The 26827-nt window shown below is 39.8% G+C and overlaps 1 protein-coding gene across 1 annotated transcript in view; it reads right to left on the bottom strand.

Annotated features, from left to right (window-relative positions):
* Nucleotides 1–993: 993 nt before the first annotated feature.
* Nucleotides 994–26827, bottom strand: part of col25a1 (collagen type XXV alpha 1 chain) — a 78799-nt gene continuing 52965 nt past the window's right edge. Inside the window, exons 16-34 of the mRNA XM_088348170.1 lie at nucleotides 24516–24560; nucleotides 24294–24338; nucleotides 24126–24203; nucleotides 23950–23973; nucleotides 22388–22432; nucleotides 22264–22308; nucleotides 22101–22181; nucleotides 21975–22037; nucleotides 21816–21866; nucleotides 20347–20373; nucleotides 20116–20196; nucleotides 19883–19918; nucleotides 17900–17953; nucleotides 17785–17838; nucleotides 16669–16695; nucleotides 16356–16409; nucleotides 14048–14134; nucleotides 9630–9668; nucleotides 994–7845 (exon numbers count right to left, since the gene is read on the bottom strand). Of these exons, the coding sequence (XP_088204296.1) occupies nucleotides 7843–7845; nucleotides 9630–9668; nucleotides 14048–14134; nucleotides 16356–16409; nucleotides 16669–16695; nucleotides 17785–17838; nucleotides 17900–17953; nucleotides 19883–19918; nucleotides 20116–20196; nucleotides 20347–20373; nucleotides 21816–21866; nucleotides 21975–22037; nucleotides 22101–22181; nucleotides 22264–22308; nucleotides 22388–22432; nucleotides 23950–23973; nucleotides 24126–24203; nucleotides 24294–24338; nucleotides 24516–24560 (939 nt within the window). The 3' untranslated portion in view covers nucleotides 994–7842. The remainder of the gene's footprint in view (nucleotides 7846–9629; nucleotides 9669–14047; nucleotides 14135–16355; nucleotides 16410–16668; nucleotides 16696–17784; nucleotides 17839–17899; nucleotides 17954–19882; nucleotides 19919–20115; nucleotides 20197–20346; nucleotides 20374–21815; nucleotides 21867–21974; nucleotides 22038–22100; nucleotides 22182–22263; nucleotides 22309–22387; nucleotides 22433–23949; nucleotides 23974–24125; nucleotides 24204–24293; nucleotides 24339–24515; nucleotides 24561–26827) is intronic.

Raw genomic sequence — 26827 nt, 5'->3', positions numbered from 1 at the left:
AGAGTGAGTCACCCACAGGGTTGGGTAGGGTTACTTTAACTTGATTACTTTCAATTACTTTTGGATTACTCCAATACCAAATATGCTAATAAAAGACAAAAGAAACTAAATATGAATACAATTATGACTCACAACACGTGGTAAGCTTTCTCTCCTGGCTTTAAACTCCGGCAAAACGAACATAAAATGCGACAGAAACAAAATGAAAATAAATCCAAACAGCTTGCCAACATGATTTTTGCCGTTCCATGTATTCCGTTACTCCCCAAGCCTGCACAACATTTAGTAATTTTATTCATATTTAGTTTCTTTTGTCTTTTATTAGCATATTTGATATTGGAGAAATCCAAAAGTATTTGAAAGTAATCGCGTTAAAGTAACCCTACCCAACCCTGCTCAGAACAGTCTCCAGCGCGCTGCTAACGATGTTGAAAAACAGCGGAGGTGCTAACCACATGGTGTGTGTATGTTGTGTCGCTCATTGCAGCAACTGAAATAAAAGCCTCATCATCCGGTCCAGCCTGAATGTGGATCCTTGGTGGTAGGGGTACCCCGCAGTCACATTATATTTACATAAAAAACATTATTATTATAAAGTAGTCTGTAAAGCATAATAAGATATGTCAAACAAATAAAATACTTCAATTGATTTGTAATCAATCCAAATTGTATGACAGTTTTTTAATTGTGTTGCAGAAAATATAAAAGGTTATCACAATATTCTTATATTCCCAGACAGACTTTAGAATTCCAACATCTGCTTTCGTGCGGACTGCTTTCATGGGAACTTTAACACTCTGTGGTGGCCAAACTAGGTACTACATCCCCCGACCACTCCAAGCAGCTGAATGCAACCCTCTATCGGCCAGGCAACGCCAGGCCATTTTGCTTATTATTTTACAAATAAAAATGATGTTCAACCCAACTCAAACCAAGAATTCCATCATGAACTGAATTAATTGTTGCCAATAGCAATTGAGTGACCACAGGTGATCCATTTGAAAAAACTGTTTATTTGGCTCCAACAGTACAGTCTTTTTTTTCAAGAAACGTCAATCAAGTGAGTAAAAAAATACATCAAATGGCATAACAAAAAAACAAAAACACATTTAAAAAAAATACAAATATGATTTCAATCACACGACCGTTTGTTCCAAAACCACATAGCATATCAGTCCCAAAATATCGGATTGCTTTGGCACTTGTGCGCACAATAATAGTCAACAGATGGAAATAGCTGCACATGCTAAAGACACAGCACCTTGTGAGGACAAACACTAAAAAATAAAATCATACTTGAGAAAAGGACGGCATTCGAATGAATACAGATATAAAATCGTTTGCCATTTGTTGAATTGGGCACTGACATCACTCAAACGTAGAGTCTTATAAAAAAGTTTAGGCACCCCCCTGATCATTTTCAAGTTTTCTTTTATAAATCATTGGTTGTTCCGGTCAGCAATTTCAGTTGAATATATCTTATAGCAGATAAACACAGTCACAACTTAACTTTTGTTCGGTAAACTTATTGACCCTTGACCGAGGGGTTATTTTTAACTTCTACACAGGGTTTGGACACCCATGGCCAAAATCAAACACTTTTTAAGGACTTTCAAAGTCGATTTTCAAATTTCTCTAGTACCATTAAAAGGATAAATCCTGTGTGAAGCAGGTATTTTGCAGAGCCACACAAACATTTAATGTTTGCGATTTTTAATCTTGAGTGTGCATTTATCAAGACATATGATTTTTAGATCTTGAATAAATTACAAATATATATTTTTGGGGGGACAAATTGTGCCCCATATAGATCTTGGGTAAAAATGAATAATATTTTGCTTACATTTTCAGTTGCAGGAAGTTCTTCCAGGTCAAGTCAAGTTATTTTTTTTTGTATAGCCCTTAATCACAAAGAGTCTCAAAGGGCTTCACAGGTTATTCCCAATACAATTTACTCCTGGGAAAGGCTACCTTAATTTTTTGCCTGACCTATAAAAATGTCCATAATGGGTACGTAATCCCTGCACTATTACACATTTCATAGTGCCCTGTTTAGGTGTATCATGCACCTGTCCTCCTGGGTGTTACCCACAGAGAGTAACGATGCTTAATAGGACAATAGCGTACAAACTGATGCCGACTGCAGTTAATCACGAGGGAAGTTCAATAGCAAAGCGAAGTCACTATAGAGCTGTGTTGGCGTCATTTTTAAGCATACTTGTTGAGAAACATGGCAACAATTTCAAGCTTTTAAATGTACTTCACCCAAAACTCAAGGACTGTTAAACCCTTGAACACACATTAAAATGATAGTATGTTAAAGGATTTCAAGAACCTATACGAACTATGTAGATGGAGGGGACAAATCCACACCATTAATATGACTATTAAGAGTATCGAGTTGTTCTCCTATTGCATCTTCTCTCATAAGTGAAAAAACAGGACCCTCAAAACAACTCGTCAAAGACATAAAAAGACTGATTGTTTGGCATTAAGGGGAAAGATATAAAAAGCTACCTCCGAGATTTCAGCTTTGAGAAACATAATGAGGAAATGGAAATGCACAGGCACAGTTCACACAAGGCCCGAATATTATTGAATCTTTGTGGTGTAATTTAAAGCGAGTTGTCGGTGCTGGAAAGCCATTAAACATGATGAAATGGAGATGGTTTTCAAGGAATGGTCAAAATACCTTAAACCAGACCTTCATTGGAGGCTGTTTTGCTGTGTGCAAAAGGGGATCTACTAAATATTGATGACATTTTTCTGTTGGGGTGCCCAATTGTATGCACCCGACTACTATTGTTTCAGTAATTATTGCACACTATCTGTAATCCCAATAGACTTTATGTAATTTCTCAAATAACATTAGTTACCTGCTATATGATATATTTAACTGAAACCACTGAACCCAATAACGATTGATAAAGTAAAATCTTGAGAATGATCTGGGGTGCCCAATCTTTTTTCATACAACTGTATTTCTCTGGCTACATCCATACATACACACACTCAAGCACACGAGGTGATCATAAAATTGCACTTTTTTTGTCAAATGAGCACACATTTTGACAGTACCTCTATACAGAATACATAGACACACATATACATTTATATATATATTCAGAGAGAGAATTACACCAAACTACATTCAATGCAAACAAAGAAAAATAATACAAAACATCAAATCAGCTGGGCCCAACAACATTCAGGTCACTGAAATCAAATCAGATGTGTCGTCATGGCGATGCCCGAGGAATGCCGCTTCGGAAAAGCCAAGCGATCCAAGAAATGGTACAAAAAATAAATTATGTCATTGAATAACAACAACAAAAATCAAATATGCAAAGAAATCAAGTCACATGACCCAAAAGAAACTGGTGGGTGTTCTTTCCATGTACGCGACGCTCAGAAAATGAGGATATTGTGAGCAGTTTTTGTGTTTTTTGAAATGCAATTGGATGTAATAAATTCTTGATTAATTTCAAATAAACCGAAACGTTGCAAGTCTTCATTATTTTTGATATTGCTGATGATAGTTTAACCCTTTTTCTCTGTATCGACCGCCTGCAAACTACAGGTCTGTCCCGGGTTGATGTTGGTAGTGTGGTAGTGAAATGCGGCTGAGACGTTCACTTTTAATTCCTTGTGAAACCAAAAGAAACACTCCTTACATTCATTCATTTATTATCTGCACCGCTTATCCTCAGTAGGGTCGCAGGTGTGCTGGAGCCCATCCCAGCCATCTTTGGGCAGTGGGCAGGGGACACCCTTAACTGGTTGCCAGCCAGTCGCAGGGCACACAGAGACAGACAACTCACTCGCTCATCACACCTAGGGACAACTTGGACTACCCAATTAACCTGACATGCATGTTTTTGAGATGTGGGAGGAAACCGGAGTGCCCGAAGGAAACCCACGCAAGCACGGGGTTAACATGCAAACTCCACACAGGAAGGTTCGATGTCGTGACCTCAGAACTGTGACGCTCATGCGCTAACCACTGCCCCACCGTGCTCCCCACACTCCTTACATTTTTGACAAAATACAGAAATTCAAATATCCCAGTCAAATTATAAGAATATACACAAAAGTATACTAAGAAAAAATGAACACTAAAAGTTTTGCAATATTGTAATCCCCTGCTACTTTGCGGCCTCAATGGACTACGGGTTGAGAGATATTCGGTGATCCATTACCCCAAATTGCACTTTTCTGCAAGCAGGAGCCGGCAGAGCAGATTTTTGTCAGGCCTGGCTTCTATTTTTTTACCGTTCTGTCCACCAAAAATTGAACTCCAACTGCGCTGCCGCAATCCATTATTCCCAATCCCATATTTCGGCAAGAAAGGACCGAAATAATGCACGTTTGTCGGCAGGTGTGCCGTTTAGGGCACCCTAAAATGAAATTCACAGTTGTGCCCTCGATCCATTAACCCTGTTTGACTACTGCTGAGAACAAGGGCCGGGAGAACAAATTTGTGTCATGCGTGGCGGCTCTTTTTTCCGTTCTTTCCACCTAAAATGACCAGAACTCTTGCGGTCGTGAACCGTTTTTCCCGGTTGACTATTTCTGCTAGCATGGGCCGGTAGAGCGCGTGTTAAAAATGGGTGGGGGGGCTTCTTGGCGGATTTTCGTATATCGCTCAGGGTTCTGGTCCCATTACTGATTATAGTATGTCAGTGTTTTGTAATGAATTCAAAGTGTATGACTTTTTTTACATTACAAAAAACAAAGACACTATCTCAACATTTTGACTTGCATCTAAATGTTAAATCTTCAACCAGGTAAAGACTGCGCCTCGTGGTGGACTAATACGACACTACTTTCATTCGATGTATGTTAAGAAAAAGAATAGTGCCAATCCCCTTCACATCTCACTTTCAAGGTATGAAAACCCAGTGGGGCCAAACAAAGTTAAAAACGACTTACTGAAATAGCTCAAAATAGTCAATTACAATAAAAAAGGATACTGTACTGGTTGGCTGTAAGTCATAAGACTTGCAACATTTCAGTGATTTTGTAATTAATCCGAAATATATGACATTTCTTTTTGATTGCAGAAAAAACTATCACAATATTCTTCATTTCTGCAGTGAAATCACACTTAGGAGTAGCATATTTTTAAACCACTCCAGGCTCAACGACTGAAAATAAAACAAAAAACGATTTTTGACGGCAAAAATTCCTCTCCAATAAACACAATAAAGAAAAATATGCTATAAAGTTTGTGGTAAAGGAATGAATAAGAGCTTCAGGCACAAAAGGCTATCATACTAGAAAGTACAAAACAATCAAAGACAACAAAAAAAACCTTATCGTGATGTCACATGCTGAAGCGCCCAGACATCAATGTACATATGCTACCATGCGTCGCTATCGTGTGAAAAATGTATATCTCCGAAACATGTTTTATTTGTTCATGTTCCAAATCGTCCCTTAAGGGTTCATTCGTGTTATTTAAAGAGTAATTGTTTTCAATATCCCTCAAATGTATCATGGCTTTCACGTAAAAAACTACATAGGTTTGCCCCCAACCCCCCGTCCCCGATCATTTTCAGGATTTTTCTTTCTAAGTAATTGGTTTTTGGGGTTAGGGATTTCAATGCAATATGTAATACAGCAGATAAACACAGTCATATTTTAAATTAAGTTTATAGGATTTACAGAAAAGGTAGGCGCGTCAATATAGGCACCATTGTTGTTTTATCACAAATTATCGGAACACAACATTTGTTTGACAAGCTCATTGGCCCCTGACCTACATACACTGGTCAAGCAAAGAGCGAAAAAGGGGATTTAAGGTGGTTAGCCTCCAGTTGTTATTTCCTTTGGCAACATGGGAGCCTCAAAACAACTGTTCAAATGACCTGAAAACAAAAAATGTTCAACATTATGGTTTAGGGCAGGCATGCCCAAAGTCCGGTACGGGGGCCAGTTACTGCCTGTGATCAAATTTTTACCGGCCCATGTCATAGTATTAATAATATAGCCCGTCTCTAATGTTGATTGCAGTATAAAATAAGGTTTTCCAAAAGAAAAACACTTCACTAGATATTGGCAATACGCTTTTGGCCACCTTGCCCTTGGCTTTCTGTGAGAATTTTAGCCCACCCCATTTCTTACATAATGACTGTGAATAACAAGAAAGTGTATCATTTCCAGGACCAGTGGAAATTGGAGTATTTTTTCACTGAAACCTGAAGCAACGGCCTAATTTGCCAAGAGACTGTGGCGGTTTTCAAATAATGTAACTGGAAAAAACGCTGTGAATAGGTGAAGTGACTAGAAGCTGTTTTAATGGCACAACAGCACTTTTTTACAAAACCCTGCGAGTCAACTAAAAATGCTTCCACGCTGTTCGCCAAGCACTGCAAACCTTCTACAGAGGGTGAATGTATTAAAGACTGATCAAAAAATGCCGTATTCCTTTTTTCGGACAAACACCATGTTGGAGAGTGCAGGTTTAGGGGAATTTCCGGTGCCCTTTTTTACTGTTACAAAAATAGTGAGGAAATAGAAGACCAAAGGCACACTTTCAGTTAAGGCCTGGAGTTGCATGTCAAGAAAAATCTCAGATAGAATGGTGAGAAAAGTCAAACTCAAGCCATAGACCAGTTTCAAGGAGGTACAACCTCCTCTTGCTGTTGAGAATGTCGCTTTTCTTTAATTATTGCAATCTTTTCAAAAACTTCATTTCACTTCTTAAATATCACTGTGTTTGTATGCAATATGATACTGTATATTGAAAGGAACATTTTGACCCAACAACCGATTAGGCATATAAAAAGAGATATCATGAAAATAATCATACATATTCATACACATTTATATATTCCCTAATTTCCTTTTTTGGTCTTTTTTTTTATTTTTTTGTCTTCATGAGAAAAACAACAAATTTTGGAGATATATATTTTTCACATTTCAGCGACTAATAGCTCTTTGCGGGACAGTTTTGAGCAAGCTGTCATAAATGATCTCTTATTTACAATGTGAAAATCCTCAAGGTAGATGACCTAACAAATTAGGTTTCTTGCATGTTGTCGAGGTAACCAAAATTGCTCTGAAAGCAATACAACATAAACATAAAATCAAAAGCTATGAATGCATTCCATCGACACTCAGTAGATCGTCGCCGAGGAGACCGGGTTGGGGTCTCGGGGTTACCCACTCCAAATCAAAACCCTTGGCAGATTGCCATCAGTGCAGCCAAAGGAGGTGGGACGGGGGTATGTCCCCGGACCCGGTGGGGCCACGCCTGTCGACGCCTCTGGCAGGTGGGCCGGGTGGGCGGACAGACGCTTTAAAGCAACAAACATCTTTCACTTTTGGGGACTTTTCAGGCCACCAGCCATGGTGTGACTCCCTTAAGGTTCAGCAAATATGGAAAGTAAAAAGAACAAAAAATAAATCAAAAGAACTCTTAGTCTTTTGTGATGTTAGTTTTTCCTCTGCAGAAGCCAAAACAGTGTGCGTACAAGACATCAACATGCTAATGCAAGGTTTTGTCCTTTTTGAGTAGGATGATGGGCTGTGATAACACAAAACGCATTTGTGGTGTTAGGGAGCAAGGTCCGGGTCGCCCTACCATCGAACACCCCTTTCTGTTTCCTCCAAGCGGGCCCGGGACGGTGCCCTGTGGCACTCCAGCTGGAAAGTTCCGCCGGGAGATTCGACACAACAGAGTGACTGACACGGATGTGAGTAGAAGCAGCTTTTGTTGTTGGTGTTGGTTTTGCATCCTCACACTTGCAGAGTTTTTTTTTTTCCCGTTTAAAAAAAAACATTATAAATACAAAAAAATAATTATATACAAACTCCATGCGTTTCTGGTTAGAGTGATCACTGCAAGGAAAAAAAGAAAACTAAATGAAATGTGCTGTTTTTGTAACAGTTTCTTTTTATATCATGCAAAAGTAACATGACACACAGAGAAGCCTCGTGAAGCACAAATTTTATGTTTGTCAGCATGGGAACGTGGTGCAAAGTTGCCAAATATTGAAAAGGGTATCACGATGGATTAGGAGAATTTTTCAGATCGGGGAAAAACTTTCCCAGTAGGGCTTCATTTTGAGGTTGAAAGTCCTTCATAGACAATGTTATCAACAAATATAGTAGCGACCATTTTTTGTAAAAACTGGTATGTTCAATTTTTCTAACAATCAACACTTCCAATACAAAATTAACATTGTTATTTATTCTCCATTTTTGTAGTTTTCAAATACATCGGCGTAGAAATAAATGGAAGATTCTTTGTACCATATTTAGACGCACCTAAAAAATTTGAAAGTGCAACTTAGAGAGCAGGAAATCCAGTAAATGAAATCGGCAGTTACTTATTATTACTTAATACTTATTAGATTAAATGCTTCTATGTACGGAAATATTTTATGAATTATTTAATTCATTTTGGTAGAATTAGAATTGTGTTTATTGTCATCAGTAATATTTAACATTGTATGGATGTAAAACCAGTTTTCCTAATATTTATGTTCTATTGAACACGTTTTTTAAGTATTCTCACGCTTACCATAGAATAAATTTCTTGCACCTTTTGTTTTTTTTTCTGATGTTTTTTACGTCATATTCAAACTTTGCTTTACTGTCATTTTCATTTCAATTTGTTTCCATTATTTCAGGGTCAAACGTTTACTAATAAATGGTAAATGTCATGGTTGCCATGGCGCCCAATTGGCCCCGCCCGTGTGGCGCGAGCTGCGGCTCATTAAAAAATTGTCTTTCCGTCTTTTTAAGCTCAGTGCGCTCTCTCTTACTTTGTCAGTCCGCCAACAAACCTCTGCCCAGAAAGATGTGGGTTCTGACCTGTTTTCCTGATGGTATTTCCAGTCTGGTATCGTTCCCGTTTATTTTTGTCCTGTTTAATATCGGTTTCCGGTTTATTTCCGATATCCTGTTTCATTATCTGTCCTGTCTGTCTGTCCTGTCCTGTCCGAGATCAACTCGGGCAATTGGAATCGATCTTGTCGACCTCTGGCTTCCTATCATTCCACGCCACACTGCTGCCTAATGTGCATGACTTCCCATTTTCCGTAAAATAAAAGGCTTGTGTGAGAACGCCACACCTTTGGGTCCTGTTCTGGTTCCTGATAGTAAATGGTCTGCATTTATATAGCGCTTTTTAATTATTCCATTTGATGTGTTTTACAGAACAGAGCTAACCAATTATTATTTTAAAAAAAGGAAATAGGACTTCTTTTTTGCTCATGTGTTTGAAAATGAAAAAAAGTATTTGAAATATTGCAATGTATTTATAGCAACCAATCCGTTACAAATTTCATAAGACCTCAGATGGTTTTGATTTTAAACATGTCATTCTTTTGAATGTTGGTGGATTAAAAGGAAACTAGTGATGAACAACTGAAGTATCTTAAAACACTTGTGATATTGATAGATTCATTTAAACGGTGCTCTTTGTTTAAAGATGCACTGGGAATTTATTAAACCAGCCTTATTTAAACCAAGAACGCCATTTAAAGGAGTAAAAATCAGTATTTCTTGATTTATTTCCAATGTTTGTAGTTTTCATAGAAAATGCGTATTTAGTAATTTTCTATTGTAGTTAACGATGAAAAATTTTGCAGCTCTGGTGTCCAAATTTGCTCGCTTACCTTCTGCCAGCAGCCAGGCATCGGTAAGCCATCGGGACCCTGGGAGCGTCAAAAACACACAATTAGACTGAACCGGATTTAGGAGATTGCTTAGTACACGCAACAATTAACATGGTGAAGGACAGGTTGATTTTGCGCTACGTAACTAATACATGATATGGATACAAAGCACCTAATTCCAAATATCTTCACTCCCCTTGTTAAAATGCAGTTGATGCCAACAGACGTTTTAAAATAATTTTTTCCATCTTTTTTTTTGTAAAGACACAGTCGTATGAAAACATTTGGACAGCCCTGATCATTTTTAAGAATGGAAAAGTTTAATGATGTTTACAGGATTTACAGAAAGGGTGCAATCAGTTCTTAAACCAACAGAAAAACCACATCAATATTTAGGTGAGCCTCCTTTTGAAGGAATAACAGCCTCTAAACCACGATTTAATCTGGCCTGCTGTAAATTTCTAAGTACGTAAAAAAGTTTTTTTTAAAAATTCTAATTAAATGCAAAACAAATGCTGCTCAAGGGCAGTATTGCGTTTGTATCTACCTTTTAGAGGTGATGTCACGTTGCCTTCTCTGGCAGAATGAGAGCCATGCCGGACGGCAAGGAGCATTACATTGAAACATATACCAATAACCACGGCAGACGAATATAACCACGACTTTTTAAGATGGTGATTTATTGCTGTGCGGTGGGGCTGCACCAACCAGCAAGTTCTTAGCCCGATTTAGAATTTTTCCAAATCCGTTTCGATGAAGATGATAGAAGATGGCGATGTTAATCTGCAAATCAAACAGAGGGATTTGCAGCCCTCAAATTATTACAGGATTTGCAAGGAGCACACACCGGGGGTGCATTTTTATGCACATCGACGCCCATGAATGCCTACCAGCTACGATAAACAGGTAAGCATCCAGCCTCTCATAAGCTTTAAATCAGCGCCAGTGTATGGGGATACTCCATTTACAATATAGTGGGACGGATTGTGAGGACGATTTAGTTAGATGTGTAAATATGTCAGGGAGAAGAAGATATGGCTCCGTCCTCAATTCCTCCAAATACCGCTCTTTCTGCTTTTTGACAAGGTGGGCCACCTCTTTCGACAGCTGCACAATTTTCGTTTGACTAACCTTTGCCAACGCTGTTGAATAGCATAGCTTCTTCTGTTGTTGTCGTCTACTGTTTACTACAGTTTACTGACGTCCGCATTGGTGTCGTCGTGGTTACGTCAATAGTGTGGTGAGTTGGTTCAGGTGTAAAACTGCATTCACTCAAGTGTTAAAATAAAGCAGTTAACACAATCAACCGCAACAATAAATATCATCTTACCCAATTGTTTGTAAATAAATACATACATCCCAACTTTATGACATTGAAAAGCTGTAGATTTTATTATGTGAAACAATATCACTCTTCAGCATAAATATATTTAAAAAAAAACATGTGGTGTTTAAAACTGGAAGTGGCAAACCTCTATCAAAATGGAACTCTAATGCGATCGTTAAAGCAGTTTATTCACACACAAAGACTTGGTCTCGTTTTGAAATAAAGCAGCTGTGAACTGAAATACTACTTTCAAGGCAGGTTTTGTTTAATTAAATTTAAAAGAGAGACACATTTGTTTTTGAAGCAAGACTGATAAAGTCTGCACACTCACTGTAAATCCCATGAACTTCCATTCACATCTGTGTTTGTCTGCTCTAAAATCTAGAACTCTAACTGCTGATACCAAAAACCAACAATTTACAAAAGAAAATCTTGAAAATGATCATGGTAGCCCAAACCTTTTCCTACAACTGAAGGTAAAATGAGTAGTATGAAATGCCAATATACTGTATTGGTTAGTTTTTACTACACATAACGACATTTGAACAGGGGTGTGATGATATTATAATTTTACTAGAAATGCTGAATCTTCAGCATATTTTTCTCAGTGTGTCTGAATACTTTTATCGCACATGCATTTAAAATGTTACGTTTTTTTTCAAAACGTTTTTAAGTTTCTTTAAAATTGAAGTCAACATAAATAACTATATTTTCTTGTATAAACATGATATTTCGGTTTTTCTGCATTTGTGAAAAGTCAATTTGCCAATAAAATCGACGTGTTTTATCCATATTTAGGGTAGCTACTTTGATACAAGCTTTTGGGCAGAGATGACATTACATTTGTTCATGGTGCAGGTAAAGACCAATCATCGATATTTGTGAATTTTTGATACTTTATTTAAACACGAAATGCATATTTGTCAAATGAGTGGACTATATTTTAGTTTAATCAAATGTTAATGCTTGAGTTCTTATTGGTGACATCTCACGAGTTGAATACTTGTGTTTTATACAAATTAATGGTATTGAATGTTAGACATTTTTGTTATTATATTTAAATATTATCTGCGACTGGCTGGCAACCAGTTCAGGGTGTCCACTGCCCACTGCCCGAAGATAGCTGGGATGGGCTCCAGCACCCCCGTGACCCTACTGAGGATAAGCGGTTCAGATAATGGATGGATGGATGGATTTAAATATTATTGATATCTGTTTAAAATGTTTTTAATCTTTTATAAGATTATATTACTTTTTCCAGTCTTATTGTTTAGGGCAGGGGCAAACCTTTGGACTCGCAGGCCGCATTGGGTTCAAATACTTCGTAAAGGGACCGGGTTAGTAGGAAAAAATGATTGATTTGATTTGAATTACCTTACATAATTTCTGGATCTGATACATGTCATGAAATATACTTTGAATTTGTAAGAATTAAATCTAAATCAAACCACTTAATTTTATAATATTTGTTGAAAACACAAGCGGCACAAGAGTGACTTATTTTATCAATGAATAGTCACAACTTATTTATGAGTTTGTTTAATTCCACCAATCGGGTCCAGCACTCGTTTAAAACATATTTGACATATTGTCCATCGTAGCTGCCTGTTACTGTCATGATCGTTCTGTCACATCTCTAATCTAGAAATGGAATGAAAACTAAACTAAAAAGAGAAGTTTTGATGGTACTATCCGTTCCATGGGCAAAAGACTCGCTGTTGGTCACCAATTGTGCAGCTATGAACGGATGGTGTGCTTCCAATAACATTTTGTGTGGTTTAAGTGCCCGAACTTTTCAGGAAATGTGGTCATTGCAGCCAAATGAAAATGAAAAAATTAGTACTTTTTTAACATGATGTATATGTTTTTGTTTAGCTCATTATACGTTTGTTACTATTGGACGAGTGGAAAATAGATTTAATGCAATGCCAGTTACTTTTTTGGACTCACTTCTGTTCGTTGTTTTAATTTTCACTATCAGCCAATCATATTGCTGTTCTTTGATGCCCACACCCTTTAGGGCTGATCTGTTTTTGTAATCTTGAAGATTTAATAAAAAGATGGGGCCTCAGAGGAGGGCTTTAGGATGAGTATTTCCTTATCTAAGAGCTCGACTCCCGGTCCTCCTTGCAAGTTCTAAATCCAGTAATATCCTCTAGAGTTTCAACTTAATAGCGGGTGGTATTCAAAAGCCCAACGCTGTATGCGGCCTGCGGGCCGTACTTTGCCCATGCCTGTTTTAGAGTAGGCTACTGGTTTTTATTTTACGATAATAAGCTATGCATATAACTTGTCATTCATGCAACTAAAACACATCAAAATTAAATAAATGGCATGCATTCTTGATTCATGCCTCACGTTTTTTCTTGGTGACGAGTGCAAAACGAGGCACTAGCGTTTTTATGTCGGACTTTGAAGAAAGTTCCCGTCACGCTGACCTTTTCGTCCCCATTTTGTGACGGTCTGGCCCAATTGGTACAAGATCAGGAGGGAGCGAGTTAATGGAAGTCCGTTAGCGTCATGTTAAAGGGGTCATTTGGAGGAATCAGATAGAAGGAAACGGGATTTTTAATGGGGCTTGAAAGGGCTGCGTTAAAGGGACTCGATGCCAGCTTCTTTTTTTCTTCTGTGTCGCATTCGATGTTCAGGTTTTCAAAATAGGCTGCGTGCAGTCAAAGGGTTAGTCGAATGCAGTGGCTGTTGTGCTCGTGTGTCGCTTGCGAATGGCTGAGGGTGAGCGGCATGCAGAAGGATAAGTAGGTGGAGGAAAGAAAGGAATACTGTACCAATTGGCACGGGGCATCCAGCCCGTCCAGACCTGGCTGCCCTGGTTCCCCCTTTTCACCCTTAAATCCCCGGAAACCCTGTTTGCAAAGATGACCTCGGAGTGTTACTGGGACAGAAGGTGAATTTTTTACCGCGCGCTAAAACCGGTACACAGGGAGGTAGGGGCGTCTCGTGACTTTGCCAACATTACATCCACGGTCTAATTTGCTATTTTTTGGTGTGGTCACAAGGCGCCCCCAACCTAGCTCGAGGACGCCGTCCTACACGGCAGGGAGCTGACTTCCAGCTCACAGTTGTGACATACCAATGGGCAAGGTGCATCTAATCCAGGGGCACCCTGTTCTCCTTTCTCGCCCTTAGGCCCTTTTTTGCCCTTCTTTCCCTTCTCCCCCTGTGAATACAACCATTTTGTCACGTTACAAAAAAAAAGAAAAAAAATCACTTATGCAGAAGAGCAGTGAGAGTAGAAAAGGGGAGAGTGATTAAAGAAGGGCAGGGGGGAGGTTAGATTGATCTCTCGGGTAAAAAATAAAGGGAAGTACTGTAATCCCTCGTTTTTCGCGGATAATAGAAACCAGAACCTCCCGTGACATATGCAAATCCGTAAAGTAGCCCCCGTTCCACATTTTTTAAATGCACTCTGCCGGCCCCTGATGGCAATGGTGGTCAATTGGGGATAATGGATCGTGGCCACAACCATGCATTTCATTTTAGGCGGGACAGAACGGCACACATCCCCACAAAACTCTTAAACTGGTCCCCACTCGCACCACTATGGGATTGAGAATAAAGGATCATGGCCACACGAGTGCAGTTAATTTCAGATGTAAAAAAAAAAAAACAGAAAAAAAACCCACCAGGCCCGACAAAAGTGCTTTTTCCCGCTCGCACAATATGCGATCAGGTATAATGGAATGCTGCCGCACAAGTGCAGTTCACTTTGTGGTGGACAGAACAGCAAAAAGGGCTGCTCGGCCCGAGTAAAATGCGTTCCGCAATATGTGAACGAGGAAAATAGATCAGTGTCGCACAAGTACAGTTCAATTTTTGGTGGACAGAACGGCAAAGAGAGCCACCAAGCCCGACAAAAATATGCCTTGCCGGCCTAGCAGTGTTTGACTTAGGATAATAGATTGCGGAATATTTTTCTACTTGATATGCACTGAGGCGGCCAGGGATGAAGAAGCGAGGGATTACAGTTTTACTGTCAGAGGGGAATGAAGCTGACCAGCTTTTAAGGCTAATGAGGGCACAAAGGATGAGAAAGAGTAGCAGGGAGAACATCTCCCATAGGCTATCACTCATGCATTGTTCCTGTCGTCACAACTCAAGTAAAGGTGATGTCCTGCGGGCTGAACAGCAACAAACATTGTCTTCGTTTCTGAACTTTTCACATTAGTAGGTTGACCAAATGTTCTTGTTGAACCTGAACATTCACGCTTTAGTCATGCCAGCCAGTTGTGGACATCATTGTGGTTATAACAATTTATGCTGGTTATTTGCAGGACGACTTGTTACAAAACGGTAAAATATAATCCTGTGAACTCAAAATGACTTCCTCCTTATGTGTTTAAGAATTTTGTGAATGTGTTAAAAAGGTCATTTAAAGTTTATGATACATTTGTTTGAAATAGTGTCACATATGTTTTTCTTTGCTATGAAGAATGCCCAATTAGTATACACTTGCAAAGAAGAATGCTTGCTATGCCAGAGTTGGTTTATTTTAATTATTGAATACATGAAAAGAAGAATGCTTATAATGGTTGTTTTATTTTGACCATTAGTGAGGTCTTCCGAAAAGTATGCTTTGAGGCCAGGGTTCTTCTATTTATAATCACTGTTTGCCAATCATGTTATTTCATTTTTTTGCTGCTACTTGTTTTACCTGGAAAATAACAATAATACAATGATTTTTCTTATTTATCAATTTATTATTTCAACAACTTTGTAGTAGAGCAAAAATGAAATTATTGAATTTTGCTCATATGAGTGCTTTTTAATAAATGTAAGATAGTGAAAGTAGTATCATTTTGTTTATTTCAAGTACTTAAGTGCTTTAAGTACTTCCCGTGTCGGAACATGTGAACAGCACAAGTTTAACGGTATGGCTAGCTTACAAAAGGTGCCAGAAAAGGATCAAACTGGTTTAGTGCTGTTGATATACGAGACGTAACAACATTTAGCTTTACCATTGAGCTAATTTGTTTATTATAAAATGTATTGCATGGTTAATTTTGAGGAGAATTTTAGCGTCCTGGTTTAGAATTTTGACAGTCTTGTCACTCCACTTATCAGGAACATAAGCCAGTTGAATCAACATTTGTATATCTAGCTAGCGTTAGCACATGCAAGCGAGGAAATTAGTCTTGTTCCTGAAACTGAAAAACTGAAGGTGGTGAGATGCAATCAAAGCCGGATGCAAAGAGCCTGTTGTCAATGGACCTCGTTTGGAATGACGATGCGGGATGACATGTGACATGACCTCAATGTGCTGAAGATGACAGTGTGAAGCGCTAGCCGTGACGCTAACAAAATTTGACTCCAGTCCCTGTCCATTGACATCAGTCGACTCGCTCTAAAATCAGTGCGACAGCTTCTACGTCTACATCTACCTTCTCTCCTCTTTCTCCAATGTCTCCTTTCTCTCCACTCAAACCTGGCAACCCCTGTAAGAGGGCAAGTTAATTAATGGCAACAAAATGAGAGGCAATACAAAACAGATATGCAGGCTGCCAATTTCAGGGGTGTGATCCAGGAAGTTTTTGGAGTCCATTTTGAAATAGGTTGCAGATTCAGATGGCATGAAAAGATGAAAATGCATCAAAAAATAATTAGCGGTGGATGTCAATGAGACAGATGCACTTTTGACAGTTTCAACATTTTACTTGACTGCCTTTTGGTTTCTTTGAGCTTTTTAATACTTACATCCAAGCCTGGTGTACCTGCAGCTCCCTGCAAAAAGAGGAACAACAGACATCAGGACCATCAAAAGAACCTAACACAAAACATACAGTACTGTAATCCCTTGTTTATCGTGTCTAATGGGAACCAGAACTCCCCGAGATATTAGAGATTCCACAAGATGGACCACCAGCCCCCTTTTTTTTTTACATGTGCTCTACCAGCTCCTGGTCTTAGCAATAGTCATCTAGAAATAATGGATAATAGTCTTCATTATAGGAGTTAATACAAATTTGATCTCTATGGACCTGTTCTCCGAGATAATTGACCTGGGATAATGAGTTGCACCTTCAGGGATGCTGTTAAATTTTGGTGAAAAAATCAAAAAAGAGCTCCCACATGACACAACGTTGATATCATGGCCCCTGCTCTCCGCAATAGTCGACCGTGGATAAAGGATCGCGCCCGTACAGGTGCTGTTCGCTTTAGGTGGAAAGAATAGAAAATAAAAAGCCGTCTAGCATTCCACAATTTTGCTGTCTTGGCCTCAGCTCTCAGCAATAGTCGACTGGGTATAACGGAAACCGGCCGAAACAGGGCCGTTTATTTTAGGCGAGCCACAATGGCATGCTTAAGTGACACGAAACGGAAGAAAGGGCTCTGCCTGCCCCTTTTCTCAGCAATAGTCGACAAGGGATAGCAGATTGTGGTCACAATCGTGCAGTTCCTTTTAGGTTGGCCAAAGAGGCAAGCCCCCCAACAAAAGTGCTGAATGCCTGTCCACGCTTATGCCAATATGGATTTGGCGATACCGCATCGCAGCCGCATGAGTGCAATTCAGTTCCGGCAGGAATACAAAGTGTAATGGGGAAAAAAGAGCTGCCAGTTCTTGACAAAAGTTAGCCCTTCTGGTCCCCTCTTGCAGGAGTATACTATCAGCTATAATAGATCGCGACCACATGATTACAGTTCACTTTTTGCTGTCGAGAATGGAAAAAAAATAGTCTGCCAGCCCCCGTTCTCAGCAATATGCCATCAGGGATATTGAATAACTGAATATTTTTCAACCCACAATTCACTGAGGCTGCAAAGAATAAAGCACAAATTAGTTAGGGGGTTACAGTATACGTTTTTACTTACAGGTAATCCATACGGCCCCCTTGGTCCAGGGTCACCTGCCGCTCCTCGCTCACCCTATCAAACAACAACAATCTCAGTTGAAGCTTATAGACAAGCTCAATTGAGAGTTTCTTACTCTGTCCCCCTTTGGGCCGGCCGGACCAGCTGGGCCTGAAGGCCCGTCGGTGCCCTGTAACGAGAAGTTAGTGAAGTCAGTGAAGCTCTTCGCCAAAGAAGTAGCTTTCCAAAAATCCATTCAAACAATACCACAATGTAAACATGCAACTCTGTCGTTAGCGGATGAGAGTAGGGTCATGCTGACAGTGATGAGTTATGTATTGTTTGTTTGACAATACAGTACATTGATCTTAAAAGTCAGAGACAGGTATTTATATCAAACTACAAGATTTTAGACCTTCACAAAATAAGAACTTTGGCGTTACATTCGACTCAGCGCTTATTTTAATCCCACACATTAAAATATAACTCCGTTGGTTTTTAATGGTCTGAAGAATATAGCCAAAGTCTGCACATTTTTCTCTCAGGCAAACACAGAGGTTCTGATGCATGCTTCTATTTCCTCTCGTTGAGATTATTGTAATTCCCTGCTTTCTGGACTCACCAAAAATAATGTTTCAATTGTATTTTGTGGTTATTCGAAGAATATTGTCAGAGTCTGGCCGTTTCTCTTGCAGGAAAATGCATAGTGCTGCTGCTAGCGGATATATCCTCACGGTTAAAATATTGTAATGCCCTTGTCTCTGGTCTGACAAAATAATATTGCTAGCTTGCAGTTATTGCAAAATTCAGCAGCACGTTTGCTTACGGAGGCCGGGAGTTGGGATCACATTATACCAGTTTTGAAATTGCTGCATTGGCACTGTGCGTTTCAGGCAGGATTGATGGTGTTTTTACTAGTTCTTAAATGTCTAATTGGTTTGAGGCCTTATCTGCTTTTATGACATCAGCCCTTCTAGTCAATGAGGTCATCTGGCAGTATTAACTGTTCCTAAGGCGAGGACCTGTACCTTTGGTGAGGCAGCAACTAACAACTTTGGCCCCCGCCTGCCAGATGACATAAAGTCTGATGATCCCTTTGCTTTTAATTCATCATTTTTGGCCTAGTTTGATTATTTTTACTTTTAAGAGCTTTACAATCCTTCCCACAGTTCACTGCTACCACCCCTATCAGTGTAGTGGCACCTCTTTTAGATCCCTTTCCTCACAAAGCTAATCTGTGCCTATCCATCATTTTATGAGTTCATCATGTATTCAGTTTTTATTGTATACCTTCAGTTATTTTGTGGCCATAATTTGCCTTAAGCACCATTGTTAGGTCTATAACGTTACTTCTTTGAATAGAATACACAATGAGAGACAGTAATCATCAATTTCAGCTTATGGGTAGTTGTGATTAACTCAAATCCTGATTCTCATCTAGCCAGTGCAGGGGTAGAAGATCACATCATTCAAACTCTCATCTCTTAACAAAATACAATTAAACCCCTGAGGCAAAGGTTGAGCGGTTTGAGCGGTTTTCATTTCATTTCATTTGAGCAAAACTTCCCCCAAGGATGACCAGGCAATCATCAGTAGCCTAGTGCTGTATTCAACTGTGGGATCCATTTAATGTTTGATGTTTAACTTTGAAATATATTTACAATCAGCGCTTAGACCGTTGTTTTAGTATAGGAACAATGGTAAGCCACCTTAGTCTTTGCATTTGTGAATTTTTACAGCCATTGTCTGTAGCTCATCTGTGCCCAGAATATTCTGTATATAAAAGTTTCAAATGAACTGCTCAAAGCCTTTCCGTTACCCAGAATCAAACAAACACGTGGAAGAAAAAAGACGAACGGATGTTTCAGAAATGCTTGCTGACTCCAAAATAAAGCGGTTTACATCAACAAAGCGTGTTACGTCCCTCAATTTCATCCTCTTAAATTCAGCTCATAAGACAAAGCTGGCGACTATGAAAACAAAGTCAATCTGTATGGAAAATTGTGTAATTATGTGGCATGGAAAAACGGGAAATGGGAAAGCCCGTCAGGGGAATCCGTCTAGGAGGAGGAGTTAGTTGGCGAGAATTTTGTGTGCTCGAAGCATCTGGGTCACTCACCCTAATCCCCGGTTTTCCATCCAAGCCGGAGGCTCCCTGCGCCGTTAAGCACGTATGAGTGACATGGACACGGACAAAGTGGGATTAGTATCAGATGAACTCTGTTATAACGGCACATTCTGATCACACGCTGGCAAACTAATCAGGCAAAATGAATGACACACATCATCAATGTTATACAAACACTCCAGTGCACAAAAAATGGCAGCAAAAAGAAAATTAGATATACTCACAGGAAGACCTAGAGGACCTCGGTCTCCCTTATGGCCCAGTTCTCCACGTCCCCCTTTTGTGCCATGCAAACCCGGTTCCCCCTGCGTCATAAAGTTGCAAACACATGTAAGCGGGACAACTGAGATCAGCTGCACTGATTGCTGGAAATTCGGTCAACAGTTATCAAAACAGAAGGAGGCAGAATAAGACAAAAACTGGAACTCTAGTGTCCTGATGCGGGTCTTTGTTACCTTTGGTCCAGGAAAACCGTGAGGTCCCTGAAAGACAAAATGAGAAACAAGGCTTTATTTCAAAAGTACAAACATATTACCAGTTAGCTGAAAACAAGACGACGAACGTGTAGATAATGTACTGTCTAAAATACAGCAGTATGAAAAAGTTCGGGCACCCTTAAATATGTTTTTAAGATGTTTCTTTTTAAATCATTGGTAGTTGGGATCAGCAATTTCATTTACCGTAAATTCCGGACTATAAGCCGCTACTTTTTTCCCAAACGTTCAACCCTGCGGCTTATTAAGCGATGAGGCCAATTTATGTAATTTTTCTAACAGCCGCCAGCGGCGCTCGAGTTCAAGGCACATGACGCAGCTTACAAGCTAAACGCAATCGAACAGTCCGATAAATAAGGAAACAGAGCTACTGCACGCAAATTTTACATTGCGAGTGTGTTGCTAGTGTATTTTTGAGTAAGGGAGCGTGGGACGACGTCTATATGACAAAGTCTCTTTCCCATACTAAAGGAGGACAACTTTGATGACGACAGTTATAGGAGGGAAGATGAGAACGTTTTACCGTGATTTCTGTACGTACGGTATGTTTTGTTTTTTTTAACGGACACTTTAACCGTATTGCGAGCGTCTTGTTAGTAGCGTTTTGCTACCCTTCACAGACACGGTTTGGGATTAAAGTTATAATATTATTATTAAAGCTTTGAAAACTCTCTCGGTGTACCGTCTTTCTTTGTAAATATGTGTAACCATGTATAATATGTATTTGCAACTGTATATTTTTGTAATGTATTTATTTGTGTTTATTTTGGACACTTATTCTGATAAGTCTTGCACTGACCAATTAAAAAGAAGGGGCGTAACAGACGCGGGGGATGACGGGAAGTGGGGACCGGTAAAGGTGAGTGTTTGTGGACGCGGCAGACAAAGGTGGATATATATTTTTCCCACCCTTACCTTTGGAAATATACACTTTTTTCCCTTGGATTACTTTTAACGGGACCCGGACTGTGCAGGTCTGCATCAAATCTTAAGTACCGGTATCATTTTCTATTCATTCTGCCGGCTGTAGTTTTTAAACTGTGTACTTTATTGCCGGCTGTGGTTGTTGAACTGAGTACTTTATGCTCCGGCTGTTTTTGGACCGTATCGGGCATGGGTTTATTACGTGTCCACGCATCGGCCCGGTATTGCAGTACCTCCTTGTTTTATTGAATTGAATACCTTTAGCCCTAGCTATTGGAACACAACATTTGTTTGTTCCTATATACAAAAGGCGAAACTAATCATGAGTAAGAAGTAATTAAGGTGGCCAGTTGTAAGTTGTTCTCTTTGCATCTCCTCTAAAGAGTGAAAACTTGGGTTGGGGTGGTTCCTTCACTGATTTTCAACCATAGCTGCGGGTTCTGGTCCCTAGTAACCTCAAAAAACAAGGGATTACACTATCCTGTTTTTGTGATGTTGAAACTTACCATCGGTCCAGGAGGCCCGTGAGGTCCTGGTGCCCCTGGGGTGCCAACAATCTAAATAGATTTACACCCATGCATATTTGAGTTCATTACAATCTTATCAATTACAATAAACACAATTCTGATGCTAATTCTATTTCATACGTGGACATTGGAACTCACCGAAGAGCCCTGCGGACCGGGCAAACCCGAATCTCCCTTGTCTCCCTTCACCCCGTTGACACCCTGTGTAAGGAAGCCATTAAGTCACAGTTCTAGATCACTTCAAGAATCGGGTTGAATTCTTACAGGTAAGCCAGGTAAACCGGTTGATCCTTTATCTCCCGTTGCACCGGGCATTCCCATGTCTCCTTTAGAGCCCTTATAGCCCTGTCAAATATTGAACCCCATGATTAAAGAAAGAAACACGTTCAGTCTTGAACAAAATAATGCATAAACGACGTTGTATTACGCGTTCTCCGTCAAGTCCCGGGAGGCCAGGCATACCGCGGTCCCCCTGAAGGAATCAGGACAGTTCATTTATTATTTTACTTTTCACAACAGAAAGCAAGCGACAGAAAAAAACAAGCATGTACCTTCATACCGTGCGGTCCTACAGGCCCTGGAGGACCCGGCGGGCCCTGCACACAAGGTAAAGAGTGATTTGGCAATCTCGAAAAGTAAAGCAGCCTAATAGTAACATTACATAACTTGATATAAAGGGCTGGTTCTCAACTCGTCTAACTTCAGGACCCACCATTACATCAAGCTGCGATCCGAATCAAGAAAACAAAAATCCACATCTCAAATTCATCAAATAAAAGGATTTTGCAGTTAATATTCCCTTTTATTTTTCAAAAACAAAATGACCAGCAAAACCAAAACGACTTTAAGTACTGTATATACTCTCATATAAGCCTGCATAACTTATAAGTGACCCCCAAAACTGCTTTAAAATAGCCAGATACTAAAACTAATAAAGCGTGTACCTAAACATTCATGATTATTTCATTAGGTAGGTAATAAAGCTGAATATACTGGTAAAACGATGGACAACATTTTTAAACCATTTACTGTACCTTCAAGCTCTGTTTCAATGACATACACTCGTACAATATTTTCGTATTTTACAATCATTTCCTTCTTCAACTTGATTATTGTTATCACTGTTTTCCATATTTCCCTTCACTTATCTTTCCTTAACTCATGGTACACATTATTATGGGTTTAAGAGAGGAAATAAAACAAACAAAATCAAAATAAAATGAGATGTGGTCCCTTTCAAACACAATTGGGGCGGCGCCGATTGACTGCACAGAAACAGGGCATTATTGCCATCTACTGTATAATTAACCCTCGTTTTTTTTCTTCTTCTTAACATTATTTGGCCAATACAAAGACCCACAAACAACTAAAATGGGATCATCCCACCTTGATATTAAAATATAAACAATTTGCATTAAGAACCTCATCATACGATAAATCCAACTCATATGTCAAGTTAGTGATGTCTTTGACATGAAAGTGAAATATTTGGATGAGGGCATGCCGATGCTGATGACTGCTGCAAATTAGTAGTATGGAGAGTAATTAAATTTAAAAATTGTGAAATAAATATTCCGTATTTTCCGTACTTTAAGGCACACCCAAAAGCCCCAAATTTGTTGGGAATTGAAAAGTGCGCCTTATAATCAGTTGCACCTTATAAACACGAAAAAAAGGAAACAATATCAGAAATGCATAATTACAACTAAATGCTTCTATCTACGATAACTCTTAATGATTTAATCAATTTTAGTTGCGAATCCAGATTTCTTAATATATATTCAAATAAATATTTTTTAAAACATTTTCGTACGTTTTTTTATAAAACGTCAACCTTACTGTAGTTTTATTTTCAGTTGCGCTTCATATATGAAAAATCTTCCGTAAAGACATAATTCAGAAGGCGTGCCTTATAGTCCAGAAAATACGGTATATTTGGATTATGGTGGAACTTGGATTGCATGTATTTAAATGGGGTACTGTTCAATAAACTAGTGTTTGATTTTGGAGATTTCTGTCACAAATTTTAAAATTGTGCTCATGCAATCACAGCACCCCAAAAATACAGTTAATAAAACTGCTGATGGAGTTTTTTGTACAAACAAATAATTACCGTCACTGTAAGAGTGGTAATCTTCTGCAGCACAGCAAAGGAGCGCAAGGAGAAAAGGAGAGGAATAAGATTGCACAGGGAACAAACCACAGTGTCAGCATATTTGCCCTACTTGCTCTAAGAACTGTATAACATGGTAAAATGTCAATATTAAGGGAAGATGTCTGTTTTCTGACCTGCAGCGCTTCCTGGATGTTCCCGTTGTAGTTGATAATCTCTGTGGATCCCTGTTCTCCTTTTTGCCCGGGAGGTCCCTGCACATGGAACAGAACATGGCGTCAAGTTCCAATTTTTACAAGTTTGAGGCAATGGATGACGATATCGTAAATAGGTAAGTAGCTCACCTTTGGCCCCGCAGGTCCAAAATCTCCTTTATCTCCACTTTCGCCCTAATCCAGGATGAGGACGATATCATTTAATTCGCTTTAATTGATTGCAACATGTTCTATCATTCTGATCTATTGAATGCGTGAATTGACCATTTTTGGGGTAAAAAAATCATCTGAGTTCCTCAAATCTCAGCGAAACAAGAAGTGAACATGAGACGGATAGAAAAACCCGCCTACCTTTGACCCTTTGTGACCAGGTGTACCTGCCTCTCCTTGTGAACCCTGAAAAATGATTAAATTGAATTATCTTTGATGCTTGTGATATCAACAATGTGAAACACTGTGTCACGGACCAGAACGGAAACAGGACCCACTCGCGTAGCGTTTCTCACAAGTTTTATTGGAAAGGAGGGAAATGATTGCACACGCGATCCGGTGATCGCTGGTCACGGGAAACAGGTCGCTCTGAACGCGGAAGTGGGACTTTCGTTGCGAGAGATGGCGGTGTCGGGAACGGAAAAAACGGGTCAGTAGCCGGGATAGAAGAGCAAAAACGTGGTCGGGATCGGAAACAAGTCGAAAGCCAGGAGAGGAGAGTAGACGTGGTCGAGATAAAAAAACGGGTCATTCTGGACGGGAGGACAGACGTGGTCAAGATCAAAACAGATCGTAGCGGGAGACAAACAGGAGCCAAAAAAATGGTCAGGTGAAAAAGGGCCTGCCCTATAAAAACAGATTCGCAGACGGACCGACAAAAGGAGACTGGCAAGACAGAGTTTAAATACTGACAAGGAGCCAATCTGTCAACAAGCTGCAGCTGGTGCCACAGGGGGCGGGGCCAATTGGGCGCCATTGCAACTAAGACTCATTGTATGCGACGAGATTAGACATAGCACTTCAAGTTAAACATGTAATAATTACTTTAAAGAGAAAAAAGATAATGTCAGGATAAATAGGCAAAATATTCAAAACTTAGTGCTTTGAGAGTGACTTAAGTTAAAATAATAGTTCAATAAAACAGACTAGTGCATCGCAACTATAGTGCAATGAAAATAAGTGTAAAAACCTTTAGCAGTAACATAAATCTCCAAATAAGACGCAAGGTATATTATTCACGGTTTTGTGCAATAACATTTAGCAGCAAAAAAAAATAAAAATAAAAAAAATGTCATGATTTCTGATGTGACTTAGCTGTGCCCGCTCATTTGGTGCCAACTGCCGCGGGTTCTGATTGGCTCCCTGTCACTATTTGAACCTGGTCCTGTCAATCCCAGGTTGTCAGTCTGTCTGCGAACCTCAGTGTATACTAGGCAAGCCTTTTTCGAACTCGACTCCCACCTGTCCCGTTTTTGCTCCCGTCCGTCTCTGGCTACGACCTGTTTTGATCCTGACCACGTCTGCTCTCCCGTCCCGACTTACGACCCGTTTTTTATCCCGACCCCGTATGCTCATCCATCCCGGCTTACGACCCGTTTCTGACCCCGACCACGTTTTTGCCCTCCTGTACCGGCTCTCGACCTGTTTTTCCGTCCTTGACACCGCTCGCTACGGAAGATCCACTTCCGTGTTCGGATCACAATCGGAGTACAAGAGCGACTTGCCTGCCGCGCCTAGCGAACACCGGATCGTGGGCACAGGCCTTCCTCTTTCCTTTAATAAAAAACGGGAGAAACGTAACGCAATTGGGTCCTGTTTCCGTTCTGGTCCTGACAAAAATCGCAAGATACAGTATACGTATAGTTGGATGAAACACATACTAGTATCGTGTATTTTTTTTCCACATTTTTTCAACTTATTTTCATCTGGATGTTCTGCACATTTCAGAGCTTAGTCTTTTCAAACCACTCCCAAGGTTTCAGATGTTATATCGAATGAATGAACGGCAATTTTGAACAGTCATAAAAAATAAGCAGAGCACAAATATCTACTCAAAGCTAACACTTATCTATTTTTCTGAAACACATTTTCTATATGAGTAGGAAGTCATTTATAATATAGTTTAAAACATATTTTTCATGATTACTGATATGATTCACCTGTGACCACCCATTTGGCGCAAACCACCGCGGGTTCTGATTGGCTCCCTGTCACTATTTGAACCCAGTCCTGTCAATCCCCTGTTGTCAGTCCATCTGCGAACCTCTGTGTATACAAGGCTAGCCTTTTTCGACCCTGACTCCCACCTGTCCCATTTTTGCTCCTGTTTGTTTCCGGCTACGACCCATTTTTGATCCCGACCACGTCTGCTCTCCCGTCCCGGCTTACGACACATTTTTGATCCTGACTACGTCTACTCTCCCGTCCTGGCTTACGACTCGTTTCCGATCCCGACCACGTTTTTGCTCCCTGACACCGCCATCGCCCTCTACGAAAGATCCACTTCCGTATTCGGATCACAATCTGATTGCGAGAGCGACTTGCTTCCCACATCTAGCGCTGCCCTTCCTCTCTTTATCTCAATACACTTGTGAGAAACGTTACGTGATTGGGTCCTGTTTCCGTCCTGGTCCTGACAATATTGAGCACAATCGAACAGTCGATGGAACAGT

The sequence above is a fragment of the Urocampus carinirostris genome, chromosome 11, assembly GCF_059441175.1.
Source record: "Urocampus carinirostris isolate Australia breed hairy pipefish chromosome 11, RoL_Ucar_1.0, whole genome shotgun sequence".
NCBI lineage: Eukaryota > Metazoa > Chordata > Actinopteri > Syngnathiformes > Syngnathidae > Urocampus > Urocampus carinirostris.
The sequence above is the reverse complement of the archived record's forward strand: the minus strand, read 5'-3'. Positions and strand labels throughout refer to the sequence as shown.